The 18,173-nt window shown below is 39.5% G+C and overlaps 1 protein-coding gene across 2 annotated transcripts; it reads left to right on the plus strand.

Annotated features, from left to right (window-relative positions):
• The first annotated feature begins 2,319 nt into the window (after positions 1–2,319).
• Positions 2,320–17,070, plus strand: tnnt1 (troponin T type 1 (skeletal, slow)). Of its 2 annotated transcripts, XM_084037047.1 has the most exons (12): positions 2,320–2,381; positions 2,660–2,677; positions 5,602–5,622; positions 6,065–6,086; positions 6,216–6,276; positions 7,150–7,266; positions 7,997–8,074; positions 8,215–8,328; positions 8,430–8,539; positions 8,625–8,715; positions 16,712–16,752; positions 16,848–17,070. In XM_084037047.1, the coding sequence occupies exons 5-12, from the start codon at positions 6,220–6,222 to the stop codon at positions 16,891–16,893; spliced, it is 654 nt and encodes a 217-aa protein (XP_083893173.1). In that variant the 5' UTR covers positions 2,320–2,381; positions 2,660–2,677; positions 5,602–5,622; positions 6,065–6,086; positions 6,216–6,219; the 3' UTR covers positions 16,894–17,070. The 2 variants fall into 2 exon arrangements, with proteins under 2 accessions (XP_083893173.1, XP_083893172.1); XM_084037046.1 differs by lacking the exon at positions 5,602–5,622.
• Positions 17,071–18,173: the final 1,103 nt, after the last annotated feature.

Consider the following 18,173-nt stretch of genomic DNA (forward strand, 5'->3'; position numbering starts at 1 on the left):
TAAAAATGGTGAAGGCTTGAACCGGTTGCGTTTAAAGACCTCTGTTTGTATAAACAGAAACAGAGAGAGGATCAATCACAGCGCATAGAAGACTTGCTGATTGGCAGTCGAAAGGTCTCCGATGCCAAACCTCCGGGTCTGGCACGCCGATGGGCACGACGACAGGCGGCAGTAACAGCCTCCATAAATTCATGCGTGCCCTCACAAGGTCACTATGAATCCTTCCTGATGACAGAAATATGGCAGAGCACAGGGATGTAGAGGGATAATAGATGGAAATGGGGCTGGATGTCTGAAGAAGTTTCTTTTGGTCTGAAATCTGGTTTTAACAGCGTCTCTTACAAGGTTTACACAATGTAGAAATATGTGTTGAGCTGTGTGAAAACACTGGAGTTTACCAATCCGTTGGAGGTGTTACGTTTCAGTATACTTGTTAGAAATACCCTTTATTGTTGGTGATGAGGCGTTACAGGCATGCAGTCTTTCAACGTGAATCATCCCATTTCAAAGGGTGAGTGAGGACATAATGGGAAGGAGATGGCGACAGAAACTCTATCTCTTCCCCCCCGGTTATTCTGCGTTTAACCCCCGTCACATTCTCACCTGTTGACGCTCCATCAATCACTCCTGCGTCCCCTGCCAGGAAGGTGTCACCCGGCCCACACCCACCGCGACTGTGTGGTTTCATGTCAGGACAATGGCAGCTCAGAGGGACAATTTATAGCCCAAACCACGTCGGTGTGCATTGTGTCTGCCTCTGCTTGTCCGTGTGTTTCCCTATCTCCAAAGGGATTAATCACAGCAGAGTAGAGACTCTGGCCACCTGTGCTTTAACAAAGATGACTCACTCGCGTACTTGTGAAAAGCCAAGCCTGCATTTACGTCAGTATTTTAAAACACACCTGATACGGTTTTGAATGGTTTTAATCCAGGTAGCCATCTTTTTTTAGAACCATTTATAATGTTAACAAACACACCTGTTGAGTTGTAGCCCTTCCTTAGACATAGCTGAGGCTGATGGTTTATTTATTTAATCTTTATTTTCAGAATAATCTCATGTTGATGAAAGGGTAAACATATAGTTTTAGGATTGTAGCATCATATCTGTAGAAAGAACATACTTTAGAAAGAAGCAGTTCTGTAAAACATATTTGTCTTTTTGTTTTTGATTTTATTTTACAGACACTGAATCCTCATTTAGCTGGAATGAATACAGAATAAATCCATACAAAATACAGTTATTTGGGTAAAGTTCATATTTATGTTGTCAGATTTCACTGTGACCTTTAAACCCAGTCTTGGTTTATTCTACTGTATACTTCATGACATAATCACACTCTGATTGAACCAATCTACAGGACAGTAACTGGTGTAATTCAAGTACATTCATAGACCTGCAGCTTATCTCTGAGAGAGGAATTAGATACGCTATCACTTTAAGACACATTTACATCATCAGGTTCTAAGCATGCAGCTTTAATGTGTCTAAAAGTTAACATGACAGTAACTCTTGTTCAACAGAAGAGAACGGAAGAAGACTGTTTCTTTTAACTTGTTACTAGCTGGACTTCTTCACTTGTTGTAGTTCTAATACAACAATAAAAAGATGCTTCTCCTGGGGGCTAAGCCCCCTGTCTTTAAATCCTAGTGACGTCCCTGGTTATGCCATTAGTTTTGCAGGTATTTTGTTGTGAACGTAAGTTTTAAAACATAGAAACCTATGATTATGGATGGTTGGATGTACTTCATTAATTCCAAACTGGGACATGATTGTGTTAATGACAGGAAATCTACATATCAACACTATCAAATACACAATATTAAGAATATATTAGAATACACAATAATTATACCAAATTACAAGCACGCCATAAATTATTAAAATAGGGTAACATACTTTATACTACATACAACAGACAGCTCTGCATATTTGTGGGTTTTTGTTTTATATTTAATAAAGTGATGAAACATGATAATATAACAGTATGCAAATTGCATACTGCAGGTAACAGAAGAAGCAGGACAAAAACAGCTGAGAGTTCTCTGTTAGACATGATCAACTTTGTTTGATTATCATTTGTTTGTCTTTCTTGCAGCCATGTCAGATGTGGAAGAGGAGTACGAGTGAGTAGAGCAGCATCCCTCAGTTGTTTCTTTCAGCCTAAATGCATACCTGCGATGTTAATCTGTTTCTCTGTTCCTTCCCCTCGTCTCTCCAGGGAGCAGGGTAAGTTTGGCGTCCATATGTGTCGCGTGTCAACACAGTTTCAACAACATGAATCTTTATTCATTTCTCCGGGTGTCCTTTCTCCCAGAGGCCGAAGAGGAGCAGGAAGACGAGCCCGAGGAGGAGGTAGAGGAGCAAGAGGAAGATGGAGGAGGTAAGGTCAGGAAGACTCCCAGAATGCAACAGGACAGCTACCTGTCGTATAACAAGTCCAGAGATAAAAACTGTTTTGTTAAAATGTGTTAAAGCTGATGCAAATAAAGTAAAAACCGTAAGATTAAAAGGGCTGTGATCATTTATAAAAATGTGCTACAATCATTGTTCCCTATTCTATTTCATAACTGTTATGGATGACATGGTACTAACTCTGATTCAAATTCCCCTCGATCCTGCTTTCCCATTGGCTGACATGGTGCTGGTTCGGGCTATCAGAGCAGCAAGAGTATCAAGGTACGCTGACAACATCATTCACATTTTAAGACGCCGTTCGTGACCAACCCTAAAACTCACTGCTCACTGGATCGTTTACCTGCATCCTATGTAAATAGGATAAATAAATAGCGATGAAACACGTCATTACTCATACAGAACTTTTCCACGTTAGGATAAAAGCATACGTCATTCCCAGTAGTGTAGTGGTAGTTGATGTGGTGGGTGTACTGCCAGGTAGATGGGTAGGTTACAGAAGAGGAAGTGGGTATACTCTCCTAAATATTCTATTGGATTTCTGGCTGATAGGTGGGTATACCCCTGTATACCCTGTATACCCACCATACACCACTGGTCATACCTGAGCTGACAGGTTGATTGTACCTCCGATGGTGTTGATCAGGCTGATCAGCTGTTTTGCCCAACACACTTTGCCAAGCATTTTTTGAACTGGCTGTTGCGACGAGGCCTCTAACATGGGAAAAGACCATGTGTAATTCAAAAAGGGTTGCCTGGAGTGACAAATCCACCAAAAGTATCAACCAACAGCATTTCCACTCAGTAAAATTGAGTGATTTAACTTCTTTTAGTGTAAAATTTGGGGTTTGATAAACTCTCATGAACAATCAGCTGTCACCAAAAGAGCTGGGATAAAACACTGTACACTACCTGCCCAACACCCAACAGGACAAAGTCATCAGCGTACACAGTTAGCAACTAGCTGGTGAACATTTTGGCATATTTACAAAAAAAAAAAAAAAAAATAACAGGACTGGTGGAGACCAAAACAAAGCTAAAGTGAGAATGGCCAGAAACACATCTCCAAACAAATGCTAATGTCCTGTGTCTGCTGGATGTGTACATTTGTGAAATTGTGTGTCCTGGCTGAAAAAATGTCCTAGTTTTACATTTTCAGTGGAACTTTCAACTTTGGTATTCAGGTATTATCTCAGAAAGTCACAGCTGTCTTGTCTAACTTTTGGAGAGAGTTGTTCATCACTGGTCAAAGATGATAGAAATATCATATGGGTATGCCACTTTAAATATGTTTCACCTTTAAAACTTGTACAGTGTTTTGTTAATTTATACAATTGCAATTGTATGTGTTCTGACATTCATAACCATGCACATCCTGGATGTGAGTTTTAGTTTTAGTCCTTAGTCCACTTCTAAAGTCCTCTGAGGACTCACAGTGAGAATTGCCACTGTCTTTACAGCACTAATACTTGAGTGGTTTTGTGTGCGTTCATGATCATTTAGCCGATGAAGGTGAGAACACTTGTCAGAAGGCTAGATAGTGATTCTTTGGCCACGCCCATTAAGTTTCAACTCAAGCAATAATATGAATTGTGCCTCAGACAAATGTTTCTATGAGTCACCACACTGAGTGGTTCATATAGAGCTCAACAGCTAATTTCCAGAAGTGGAAATCTCATATATATTATAATCTCATTCTGAAGCAAGGCTTATGATTATTTTAATGTTACCATCCAACATAGACTTAAACATGAACTATGGGATTGTGAAACATTTTGTTCGTCATTTCATGGAGAAGTACTACCCACGATCCTAAATTGAAATAGTGATGTCTCTGATTGGTGGAACTTTTGGCGGAAATGTTACCGCAGCCAGTCACAGCTAGTGAAGGTCCTTCTTCACGGTGTCTGCTGCATGGTCCACTCCCCAATTCCAATATGACGATTCATCTCGTCGGCTTCGTTGCTTCCATGCTTAAAACTCCTTATAAAAACCATTATGAAACCTCAATGGAGTGAACGAATGGCAACTCAAAAAGTGGGCAGTCACTAATGAGCTCTATTAAAGCCAGTGAAAGGTGTGGCTCTCAATGCATGATGGGAAATGTTTGAAAGCAGAAGTTAAACAGTGTGAGAACTACGCTTATACACTTTCTTGCCCCTGGATGGGAAGCTTGAGAACACTCTTGAGACTGGCTCAGGGTCAGTTTGAAGCTACAGCCAGCAGTGAAGTGTTCTCACTCAATTACATCAAATCAAGCAGCTTGGTCAGTGATAAAAGGGTCAAACTATGACGCCCTATATAACCCCCAAGACGGAAGTAACATTGAGACAACAAACCCACGTACAAAACTGACACTAACGATTCACGTTACTAGTGACTGGACACGGGACACAAACAGCGCTCTCCAAACAAAAGTCCTCTGTTCATCTTTTTACAGTACATCTGTTTCGCTACCCATAATGCAGCAGGTGGGTGTCCCACAACCAAACGCTCACATGTTTGGCAGTGAGAACTGGTTGTATTCGCTGAGCACAAAAGCTGGAAACAGCTAGCTAGCTAGCTACCTCCAAGCTGTGTTAATAGTTAGCTTTACCCCTCAGCTTAACTTGGACGGAGCCAGGCTATCTGTTTTTGTGGTTGCTTCTTATAATAGAAGCCTAGACACGAGCGGCCAATCTTCTCATCGAGCCAACTTTTTCTTTATGTTTGCTGACTGTGCAGTATCAGATATTAACTTGGGACTTGTTCCAGTCATTCTACAGTCTTGCCTAATTATCTCCTCGTGCTTTTACCCCAATCTTTGATTTGTCACTTTGTTTTCCCACTCTTTTAATGGATGCTTCTCGATTACCCGGTGTCTGAATTTCCTCCTTCCTTCCGTTGGTTCTTTCCGTTTACATGTCATACTCCTACCTCGCCTACCTTTGCCACCTTCCTTCTTTCCCACTTTCTTTCTGTATTTTCACTCGTATTCCTTCCATTCTTCCTCCCATCTGTCCTCCCACTTCTTATCTTATTTTTTTCTTCCTTGCTCCCTCTCCTCCACCTTACCTTTCCATTCCCTTGCCTTCCCCGTGTATTCTTCACACATCATTAATGACTCATCATTAATGTGTTGCTCCATGTGTTTTTTTTGTTACCCTCCTGCCATCTTTCATTCTGTCTTCATGTGGTTGGTCCCTCAGATCAAGACGCCCAGGAGGAAGGTGAGAAATATAAGACGTGTGGTTCCCTAAAAGGGTTAAAGTCTTTTTTCTCCTCAAACTCAGCATTGCTAATTCAGACATTTTTTTTTCTTTTTTAGCTCAAATGACTTCTCTTACATACGAAAATGATCTACAACCACTAGACTTGAGTTCCACGTTATGGAGTGAATAATAAAAAAGCTGTACCTTCCAAACTATAATCACCCTTATCTGTTTAGGATAACGTTTAGATGTGTTTGGTCATAAAGAAACTATGTCTTTTTAAAATCATTTTTATAAAAAATTTGTATCTATTAGTAACTAATAGAAAACTGCCGTTCCCACAGTCCAATGCTTGCTGTGCTTTCAGTCACACTCATTTTAACAATGTGTTTGGGGGAAATATTTTTTATCCATTCATGCAATCATGATTTTTGCTTGTCTTTCCCTCTTTCATCAACAGAGGAGGAGCGCCCCAAACCCAAGTATGTTCCACATTATTTTACTATTTGTTTGTTTCCACTGGTTCTTTTTTATTTTATTCATTTTTTTATGTGTCATGTTCTCTCAAATTTATTTCAAATACTCTTTTAAAACTGTCATGTTTTCTTCAGACCTATGGTGCCTCAACTTGCCCCTCCAAAGATTCCTGAGGGGGACAGGGTGGACTTTGATGTAAGTCATTTTAAATGGGAACCACAGCTTGTCAGTGTTGTAGTTTGAGAAAAGTCGGCTTGTTTAAAGGAGACATAGCAAGATCATTTTCAGGTTCATACTTGTATTTTGGGCCTTTTTAAATGCTTCAATATATGAAAAACTAAATATATCTGTAATCAAATGTCTGAAACACTCAGTTTTAGCACATTTCAATGTGATATTGTTGCTAAGCAACGACTTGGTTCAACTTGGTTGGTATAGATGGATAGATAGGTAGATAGATACTTTATTGATCCCAAGGGTGCATTTCAATACTTTCACAGTATTTATATTGCACTTTATAATGAATAAATAAAACAAAGACAGATAATCACTCACTTTTACAATATGGGACATTTAGCTTGTTTCACTTAATGTCACTCAACATAATGTGCTGGATATGTTTCTACTCCAAAGTCAAATTTGTACAATATCCATAATCCTTGAAAGTTTTATTCTAGACGACTTTCCTCTTCAAGTTCTTGAAGAGGAAAATGACAGCGGCCAGTGAGAACTGAAGAAACCTCTTGTCTTCAAGAACCTTTAAGCTGATTTGTTCTGTATCTTCCCCTTAATCATATTTTCATAAAATACCATGCAATTATCATTGCTGTTAAATGTACACAATATACATCTTCTTGTACCAGCCAATGCATCAAATTCGGCACATACGGGTACTTCGGAAAAAGTAGGACCCGCCCCTTTTTGTGAGACAGGAAGCTAAAGATCGTATAGACATCAGAGCAATGTGGTGCCTTTGGAGGCCTGCATACCTGCAGAATCCAAAAGATGTTGCCGTACGGAGCTCTGCAGAGATGCCCACATGAAGTAAACACTCCCTTTCCCCACCAGGACATCCACAGAAAGCGTATGGAGAAGGACTTACTGGAGCTGCATACGCTGATCGACGTCCACTTCGATCAGAGGAAGAAGGATGAGGAAGAACTCATCGGCCTCAAGGATCGAATTGTAAGTTCAAATCAGGCACATCTACCTCATTTGATCTGAGTTTGATCCGGACCAAAATGACAGGGATGAACTTTTGACACCTCTACCAATTTTATACAGAAAAAAGCAAAGATGAAAGAAAAGTCCAAAACTGAACTGTATGGTTTGACCCCGAGGTAGGAGATAATAATACGGATGCCCTTGGAACGCTGTTTCAGCTTGACTTAAAGGAATACCTATTCTTCTCCTTTTCTTTTGCATACTTGTATGCCAGGTTGCTGCTAAAATATGTTTACATATTCCAATGCTCAAAAAGCTCTTCTCAGCTTCTCTCTGAAACATGCTCCTGTACCTACCTCCCCAAAAGCCCTGTTTGCTCTGATTGGTCAGCTGGCCCACTCTTTTGTGATTGGTCAACCGCTAAGTATGTTTGTCAGAAATGTCCCACCCCCTTACCAGAACCAGATAACTCTTCTAGAAGTCCATGAAGGATGTTTATGTTTGTCTTCTCAACATGGAGACTCCATGCATGAGGGCAGATATTATGCAAATGTGTTACTTGGTGCATACGGAAGTAAATGCAAGATCACAATTATAATTCAGGAGCAGATATTCTGTGTTGGAGAGGAACTCCCTTTATGGACTGTAGGCTTTGACAGTCTGGAGACCTTTTACATGCACCAAATACGATATAATTTCGAAGAAATTGCACCCAAACGTTGTATGGCTTCTTTGCTTTCCTTTCCCTCAGGAGCGTCGTCGGTCAGAGCGAGCTGAGATCCAGAGGGTTCGAGCAGAGAAGGAGAAGGACAGACAGAACAGGATCACGGTAACCCACACACACACACATGACCCAGCTCACACACTCTCTTTTCTCAACCACTGTTTATCAGTAAGATGTCTAAAGAGCTGCTCAGTGCAACACGGTGTAAAACTCCTGACATTCCTCCATCGTTTTTTGTCTGTCAGGAGGAACGTCACAGAAGGGAGGAAGAGGAAGCCAAGAGGAAGGCCGATGACGAACTCAAGAAGAAGAAAGTGCTGTCCGGCATAGGAGCGAACTTTGGTGGCTTCCTGGCCAAGGTCTGCTGTTATCCTCAGTAGAGTTCATGATGATGATGATGATGATGATGATGATGATGATGATGATGATGATGACGACTGTGGACTGTGTTGTGTCCCAGGCAGAGACAAGGAAGGGCAAGCGTCTGACGGGCAGAGAGATCAAGAAGAAGACGCTGGCTGAGAGACGGCAGCCGCTAAACACCGAAAACATGAGGGAGGACAGTCTGAAGTGAGTCCCCTCCTAATATGTTGTCACAAACATTCACAAAATAAGGGTCCAGACCCTTTTAAAATCTAGTCTTTTTGTTTCCAAGGCAACAGGCCCAGGAGATGTGGAACTGCGTCTACCAGTTGGAGTCTGAGAAGTTTGACTACATGGAGTACATGAAGCACCAGAAATATGAGGTATCACCGCGGCCGCGTAACCTAGTATTCAGACCACAACCTCCGGTTCTGAGGTTCCTTAAACTTGCATTCTCTCTGCTGGCCATCAGGGGGCGACTCCTCTGGTTGCAAAAAAACATCAGTTTGCATGGAAGTCAATCTCTTGTTGGTGGAAATGCTATGCAGCATTTCCAACCTTAGCTATCCTAATCTTTAAACAACTTATTATTGGTGGAAATGCTATGCAGCATTTCCAACCTTAGCTATCCTAATCTTTATTCAACAAAATATTATTATTATTCCGTACAGATTTTGGCGCCCTGTAACTCCTGCAAACTTTCAGCTATAAAAACCATTCAACTATCAAAATGTTCAGCTCTCTCATCTCACGTTGGCTCCTCTTCAACTTTTTTTCAGCCTTTCATATTTTTTCAGATATTCAGCTTTTTCCATATTTTTTTTATAATGGAAACCAATGGAGATCCGCTTAAAATCCTCTGAAACATGCAGCTCTTTCAACTGTATCTACTTCCACAAACTTCCACCTACAGACTTCATTCAAACTTTAAACAATGCCCAAGAATGTGATCTATACGACTATGTCTTTTCACTTTCGTATCTTTTACACTTTTCCTACAATCACAGTTTATGTTTGATGGTTTTTTAAGACCTCATCAGAGTTTATAATGGGTGTGTATTGCGCCTGCTAGAGTGCGTGACATCATCGTTAGAGTGTGAGAGCTCCTCGTCATACTTCAGATTTATTTCCTTTCCAAACTCCTCCCGGCCACAATTTTCACTCTACACACGTGATATTTTCCAATTTTGTAGAGAAACTTGTCCTGTCTCTCACAATGTGCTCAAAAACTCTGTGACATTTACAGAATTTGAACTAGCAACCTCTAAGCGCGGGCAAGTCTGTTTTTCTCCTCATTCGATCTAAGGCGAATCGAGGAGCAGATTTCCAAAGAAACGCTGAAAATCACACATTTCTAACTTGCCCTAGCGTCCACATTTCTGACACTAGGAAAACATAAAAGTGATCAGTGTCTTCAGCAGAGTCTTGTGGCGCTAACGGTGTGAACATTTCGGCCATAGGAGTTTTGGTGTGAGCGTGGCAAGCTTTTGTTCGGAGTCCCCGCTAAGTTGAAATGGAGAGAAAGAGAGGCTTAAAGGCAGTCATACACACGCGCCTGTGGCTCTGATCTTGAGAGTGACAGCAGGTGTGCTCTGATTGGCAGACAGGAGCAGCAGGCAGGAGCAGTCAGTGGGATTTGTAGTTTTTGTTGTCAAACATCTTCTGCTCAAACATACTTTCACCTAGAAACTCCATTTAAACTTTAAAATGTCTGTCTATCTCTCTCTCTCTCACTCAGAAGTGACAGCAGGTGCGCTCTGATTGGCGGACAGGAGCAGTCAGTGGGAGTTGTAGTTTTTCAAAGAAGACAGACAGACACACACACACACACACACACACACACACACACACACACACACACACACACACACACACACACACACACACACACTTTTTCAAACTTTTCAAATATTCAGCTTTTTTAATATTCTCTTCAGCTATTCAGCTTCTTCAACTTTTCACATATTCAGCTCTTTTAATATTCATATTCAGCTATTCAGCTTTTTCAAACTTTTCACATATTCAGCCTTTTAAATATTCTCTTCAGCTATTCAGCTTTTCAAACTTTTCAAATATTCAGCTTTATTAATATTCTGATCAGCTATTCAGCTTTTCAAACTTTTCAAATATTCAGCTCTTGAAAATTCTCTTCAGCTATGCAGATTTTTCAAACTTTCCACATATTCAGCTTTATTAATATTCTCTTCAGCTATTCAGCTTTTTTCCAGCGTTGCTTCAGCATAAAGCATTTCCACGCATTTTCTACAGGAAATGCTTTTTGGTGGAAATGCTATGCAGCATTTCCAACCTTAGCTATCCTAATCTTTATGCTTATTATTATTATTCCGTACAGATTTTGGCGCCCTGTAACTCCTGCAAACTTTCAGCTATAAAAACCATTCAACTATCAAAATGTTCAGCTCTCTCATCTCACGTTGGCTCCTCTTCAACTTTTTTTCAGCCTTTCATATTTTTTCAGATATTCAGCTTTTTCCATATTTTTTTTATAATGGAAACCAATGGAGATCCGCTTAAAATCCTCTGAAACATGCAGCTCTTTCAACTGTATCTACTTCCACAAACTTCCACCTACAGACTTCATTCAAACTTTAAACAATGCCCAAGAATGTGATCTATACAGCTATGTCTTTTCACTTTCATATCTTTTACACTTTTCCTACAATCACAGTTTATGTTTGATGGTTTTTTAAGACCTGATCAGAGTTTACAATGGGTGTGTATTGCGCCTGCTAGAGTGCGTGACATCATCGTTAGAGTGTGAGGGCTTCTCGTCCTACTTCAGATTTTTTTCCTTTCCAAACTCCTCCCGGCCACAATTTTCACTCTACACACGTGATATTTTCCAATTTTGTAGAGAAACTTGTCCTGTCTCTCACAATGTGCTCAAAAACTCTGTGACATTTACAGAATTTGAACTAGCAACCTCTAAGCGCGGCCAAGTCTTTTTTCTCCCCATTCGATCTAATGCGAATCGAGGAGCAGATTTCCAAAGAAACGCTGAAAATCACACATTTCTAACTCGCCCTAGCGTCCACATTTCTGACACTAGGAAAAAATAAAAGTGATCAGTGTCTTCAGCACAGTCTTGTGGCGCTAACGGTGTAAACATTTTGGCCATAGGAGTTTTGGTGTGAGCGTGGCAAGCTTTTGTTCGGAGCCCCCGCTAAGCTGAAATGGAGAGAAAGAGAGGCTTAAAGGCAGTCATACACACGCGCCTGTGCAGGTGTGCTCTGATTGGCAGACAGGAGCAGCAGACAGGAGCAGCAGACAGGAGCAGTCAGTGGGATTTGTAGTTTTTTTTGTCAAACATGTCCTGCTCAGGCATACTTTCACCTATAAACTCCATTTAAACTTTAAAATGTCTGTCTATCTCTCTATCACACTCAGAAGTGACAGCAGGTGCGCTCTGATTGGCGGACAGGAGCAGTCAGTGGCAGTTGTAGTTTTTCAAAGAAGACAGACAGACAGACACACACAAACACACACACACACAAACACACTTTTTCAAACTTCAAATATTCAGCTTTTTTAATATTCTCTTCAGCTATTCAGCTTCTTCAACTTTTCACATATTCAGCTCTTTTAATATTCATATTCAGCTATTCAGCTTTTTCAAACTTTCCACATATTCAGCTTTATTAATATGCTCTTCAGCTATTCAGCTTCAACTTTTCACATATTCAGCTCTTTGAATATTCTCTTCAGCTATGCAGATTTTTCAACCTTTTCACATATTCAGCTTTATTAATATTCTGATCAGCTATTCAGCTTCTTCATTTTTTTACATATTCAGCTTTTTTAATATTCTCTTCAAATATTAAGCTTTTTCATACTTTTGCACATATTCAGCTTTTTAAATATTATTTTCGCATATTCAGCTCTTGAATATTCTCTTCAGCTATGCAGATTTTTCAAACTTTTCACATATTCAGCTTTATTCATATTCTGATCAGCTATTCAGCTTCTTCATCTTTTTACATATTCAGCTTTTTTAATATTCTCTTCAAATATTAAGCTTTTTCATACTTTTGCACATATTCAGCTTTTTAAATATTATTTTCACATATTCAGCCTTTTAAATATTCTCTTCAGCTATTCAGCTTTTCAAACTTTTCACATATTCAGCTTTATTAATTCTCTCTTAAGCTATTCAGCTTTTTCAAGCTTTTGCACATATTCAGCTTTTTTAATATTCTCTTCAAATATTCAGCTTTTTTTCAGTGTTGCTTCAGCATAAAGCATTTCCACGCATTTTCCGCAGGAAATGCTTTTTCTAGTTGGTGGAAATGCTATGCAGCATTTCCAACCTTAGCTATCCTAATCTTTATGCTTATTATTATTATTCCGTACATATTTTGGTCGCCTGTAACTCCTGCAAACTTTCAGCTATAAAAACCATTCAACTATCAAAATGTTCAGCTCTCTCATCTCACGTTGGCTCCTCTTCAACTTTTTTTCAGCCTTTCATATTTTTTCAGATATTCAGCTTTTTCCATATTTTTTTTATAATGGAAACCAATGGAGATCCGCTTAAAATCCTCTGAAACATGCTGCTCTTTCAACTGTATCTTCTTCCACAAACTTCCACCTACAGACTTCATTCAAACTTTAAACAATGCCCAAGAATGTGATCTATACGGCTATGTCTTTTCACTTTCGTATCTTTTACACCTTTCCTACAATCACAGTTTATGTTTGATGGTTTTTTAAGACCTGATCAGAGTTTACAATGGGTGTGTATTGCGCCTGCTAGAGTGGGTGACATCATCGTTAGAGTGTGAGAGCTCCTCGTCATACTTCAGATTTTATTCCTTTCCAAACTCCTCCCGGCCACAATTTTCACTCTACACACGTGATATTTTCCAATTTTGTAGAGAAACTTGTCCTGTCTCTCACAATGTGCTCAAAAACTCTGTGGCATTTACAGAATTTGAACTAGCAACCTCTAAGCGCGGCCAAGTCTTTTTTTCTCCTCATTCGATCTAATGCGAATCGAGGAGCAGATTTCCAAAGAAACGCTGAAAATCACACATTTCTAACTCGCCATAGCGTCCACATTTCTGACACTAGGAAAAAATAAAAGTGATCAGTGTCTTCAGCACAGTCTTGTGGCGCTAACGGTGTAAACATTTTGGCCATAGGAGTTTTGGTGTGAGCGTGGCAAGCTTTTGTTCGGAGCCCCCAATAAGCTGAAATGGAGAGAAAGAGAGGCTTAAAGGCAGTCATACACACGCGCCTGTGGCTCTGATCTTGAGGGTGACAGCAGGTGTGCTCTGATTGGCTGACAGGAGCAGCAGACAAGAGCAGTCAGTGGGATTTGTAGTTTTTTTTGTCAAACATGTCCTGCTTAGGCATACTTTCACCTATAAACTCCATTTAAACTTTAAAATGTCTGTCTATCTCTCTCTCACACTCAGAAGTGACAGCAGGTGCGCTCTGATTGGCGGACAGGAGCAGTCAGTGGGAGTTGTAGTTTTTCAAAGAAGACAGACAGACACACACACACACACAAACACACTTTTTCAAACGTTTCGAATATTCAGCTTTATTAATATTCTCTTCAACTATTCAGCTTTTCAAACTTTTCACATATTCAGCCTTTTTAATATTCTCTTCAGCTATTCAGCTTTTCAAACTTTTCACATATTCAGCTTTAATAATTCTCTCTTCAGCTATTCAGCTTTTTTAACTTTTCACATATTCAGCCTTTTAAATATTCTCTTCAGCTATTCAGCTTTTCAAACTTTTCACATATTCAGCCTTTTAAATATTCTCTTCAGCTATTCAGCTTTTCAAACTTTTCACATATTCAGCTTTATTAATTCCCTCTTCAGCTATTCAGCTTTTTCAAACTTTTGCACATATTCAGCTTTTTTAATATTCACTTCAAATATTCAGCTTTTTTTCAGTGTTGCTGTTCAGCATAAAGCATTTCCACGCATTTTCCGCAGGAAATGCTTTTTCTAGTTCTAGTTATTATTCCGTACGTATTTTGGTCACCTGTAACTCCTGCACACTTTCAGCTATAAAAACCATTCAACTATCAAAATGTTCAGCTCTCTCATCTCACGTTGGCTCCTCTTCAACTTCTTTACTGCCTTTCATATTTTTTCAGATATTCAGCTTTTTCCATATTTTTTTTATAATGGAAACCAATGGAGATCCGCTTAAAATCCTCTGAAACATGCTGCTCTTTCAACTGTATCTACTTCCACAAACTTCCACCTACAGACTTCATTCAAACTTTAAAATGCCCAAGAATGTGATCTATACGGCTATGTCTTTTCACTTTCGTATCTTTTACACTTTTCCTACAATCACAGTTTATGTTTGATGGTTTTTTAAGACCTGATCAGAGTTTACAATGGGTGTGTATTGCGCCTGCTAGAGTGCGTGACATCATCGTTAGAGTGTGAGAGCTCCTCGTCATACTTCAGATTTTTTTCCTTTCCAAACTCCTCCCGGCCACAATTTTCACTCTACACACGTGATATTTTCCAATTTTGTAGAGAAACTTGTCCTGTCTCTCACAATGTGCTCAAAATCTCTGTGAGATTTACAGAATTTGAACTAGCAACCTCTAAGCGCGGCCAAGTCTATTTTTCCTCCTCATTCAATCTAATGCGAATCGAGGAGCAGATTTTCAAAGAAACGCTGAAAATCACACATTTCTAACTCGCCCTAGCGTCCACATTTCTGACACTAGGAAAAAATAAAAGTGATCATTGTCTTCAGCAGAGTCTTGTGGCGCTAAAGGTGTGAAAATTTTCACACGCGCCTGTGGCTCTGATCTTGAGAGTGACAGCAGGTGTGCTCTGATTGGCAGACAGGAGCAGCAGACAGGAGCAGTCAGTGGGATTTGTAGTTTTTTTTGTCAAACATCTCCTGCTCAGGCATACTTTCACCTAGAAACTCCATTTAAACTTTAAAATGTCTGTCTATCTCTCTCTGTCTCACTCAGAAGTGACAGCAGGTGCGCTCTGATTGGCGGACAGGAGCATTCAGTGGGAGTTGTAGTTTTTCAAAGAAGACAGACTGACAGACAGACACACACACACACACACACACACACACACACACACACACACACACACACACACACACACACACATACACACACACACACACAAACACACTTTTTCAAACTTTTCAAATATTCAGCTTTATTAATATTCTCTTCAGCTATTCAGCTTCTTCAACTTTTCACATATTCAGCTTTTTTTAATATTCTCTTCAGCTATTCAGCTTCTTCAACTTTTCACATATTCAGCTCTTTGAATATTCTCTTCAGCTATTCAGCTTTTTCAAACTCTTCAAATATTCAGCTTTATTATTATTCTGTTCAGCTATTCAGCTTTTTTAAACTTTTCACATATTCAGCTCTTGAAAATTCTCTTCATCTATTCAGCTTTTTTAAACTTTCACATATTCAGCTCTTGAAAATTCTCTTCAGCTATGCAGATTTTTCCAACTTTTCACATATTCAGCTTTATTAACATTCTGATCAGCTATTCAGCTTCTTCAACTTTGCACATATTCAGCTTTTTTTAATATTCTCTTCAGCTATTCAGCTTCTTCAACTTTTCACATATTCAGCTCTTTGAATATTCTCTTCAGCTATTCAGCTTTTTCAAACTCTTCAAATATTCAGCTTTATTATTATTCTGTTCAGCTATTCAGCTTTTTTAAACTTTTCACATATTCAGCTCTTGAAAATTCTCTTCATCTATTCAGCTTTTTTAAACTTTCACATATTCAGCTCTTGAAAATTCTCTTCAGCTATGCAGATTTTTCCAACTTTTCACATATTCAGCTTTATTAACATTCTGATCAGCTATTCAGCTTCTTCAACTTTGCACATATTCAGCTTTTTTAATATTCTCTTCAGCTATTCAGCTTATTCAACTTTTCGCATATTCAGCTTTTTTAATATTCTCTTCAAATATTCAGCTTTTTTTCAGTGTTGCTTCAGCATAAAGCATTTCCACGCATTTTCCACAGGAAATGCTTTTTCTAGTTTCAAGTCTTCTTCAATCCAGCATGATGTTCATCTAGTACATTATGGTCCATTTAGAGTACTTTATTACGATGCTAACAACCGGCATCTATTCTAGCTACCTTCCCATTAATGTGAAATGTATTTTTCTAATTAATACATCACAGCATGTGACAACGTTTTGCTTTTCTTGGACGATTGCCCACCTCTCTTGGCTCCGTTTTTTTTTTATGTATGTTATAGACTAAAAGATATAAAGAAATACTCAAAAGGAGATGAATTGTCAGATGTAGTGGTCTCTTTCATATGATGAAGAATGTCTCCCTGGTACCTCTAAATGTGCTTCTGCTTGCCTCCTGCAGATCATTGTGCTGCTGAACAGAATCCAACACGCCCAGAAATTGTGAGTGCTAACTTTTGTTCTGATGAGTCCATCAGTTCCTCCAAATCCCTGTTTCGCCCTCTCTGACTTCCCTCCTCCTTTTTCCTCTCCTGCAGTAAAAAGATCCACGGCAAAGGGAAGGTGGGCGGTCGCTGGAAGTAAAGGGGGGGCAAAACACAATAGAAAACGAGGAGCAGAGGCTGAATAGGAACGGAGGAATCCCACGTTTCCTCTCCGTGGTCTTCTTTTAACAGAGCCGCTCTGTAGGCCTTTCCTGTTTGTGGAACAGATTGAATGTTTCTTGATGAGATGTATTGATAATAAAACGAAATGCACTGAGTTTGTTCTCTGGTCTGTTTCTAGCTGATGTTCTCTGGTTTAGATAGATTGTGCGATGGCATTAGGGACAACCGCTTTGAATTTTGTGCTGCATTGAACGCAATTTTACAGCAAAAGTGAATATTCTGGAAGAAAAATGTTCAAATGTTCAAGGTCAACCTTTTTAAACCTTTTCGATCACATCCCCGGTCATATTGTTCACCTATTTAACAATATATGCTGAAATAAATACAAGAAAATCTTTTTTTTTCTTCATTTGTATATCAAACCCAAATGTTTTATTCTTCCTGGGAAAAACCTATAAAAAAACAAATGTCTTTTTGTGGTATTTCTGACCATTTCAAATAAAGTTTACAACAGAAAAAGGGATCAACTGACTGGATCTGGATCCATCTGGATTCTGGTGTGAAGCTGTTAACAAAGTTAGCTTCATAATTCAAGGTCAACTTTACAGCCAAGTGTTAAAGTCATCTTAGTAGCTAACGGTATTGGTCGCGTTGTAGCAACCTGTCAATCAGCAGGTAGCCCCACCCCCTAAAGCATCCCCTGCTTTCTGGTCTGGTGGACTCTAAATGGACCATAATGTACTTAATGAACATCATGCTGGATTGAAGACTTGAAACTAGAGATTGAGACACTAAATCAAGAGAGAAGTAGGGTCCCTTTCTCATAGACTTCTATGCAATCAGACTTATGACCAGAGCACCCCCCCCCCCCCCTTTAATTCCTCCCTCATGTGTTTGGCCCACTGCGTGAGACTAGGACTAAAGAGGGCACACTGGTAATCCAGTCTTTCACTCACTGCATCGATTCAGGAAAAACAGATGCACACTGACCTCACTTCATCGGTGCCTTTGTAATGTGAAGACCACCGTTTGCACGTAATGGGATTACTGGGACAAATGGCAGCAATAATCACAGGGTGAAGGATTAGTTACCATCGGGAAATCATAGTCAACGGTTCAGCTATTGTGACTGCCAGCGGGACAATACAGTTGATTGTATTAGAGAGCACAATCCCATTCCGAAGCATGATACATCAGAAATATTTTCTGGTTCAAGCTGATTTTTCAGAATATTGTTACCCTAAAGGATGCACTTAA

The sequence above is a fragment of the Eutrigla gurnardus genome, assembly GCF_963514095.1.
Source record: "Eutrigla gurnardus genome assembly, chromosome: 20".
NCBI lineage: Eukaryota > Metazoa > Chordata > Actinopteri > Perciformes > Triglidae > Eutrigla > Eutrigla gurnardus.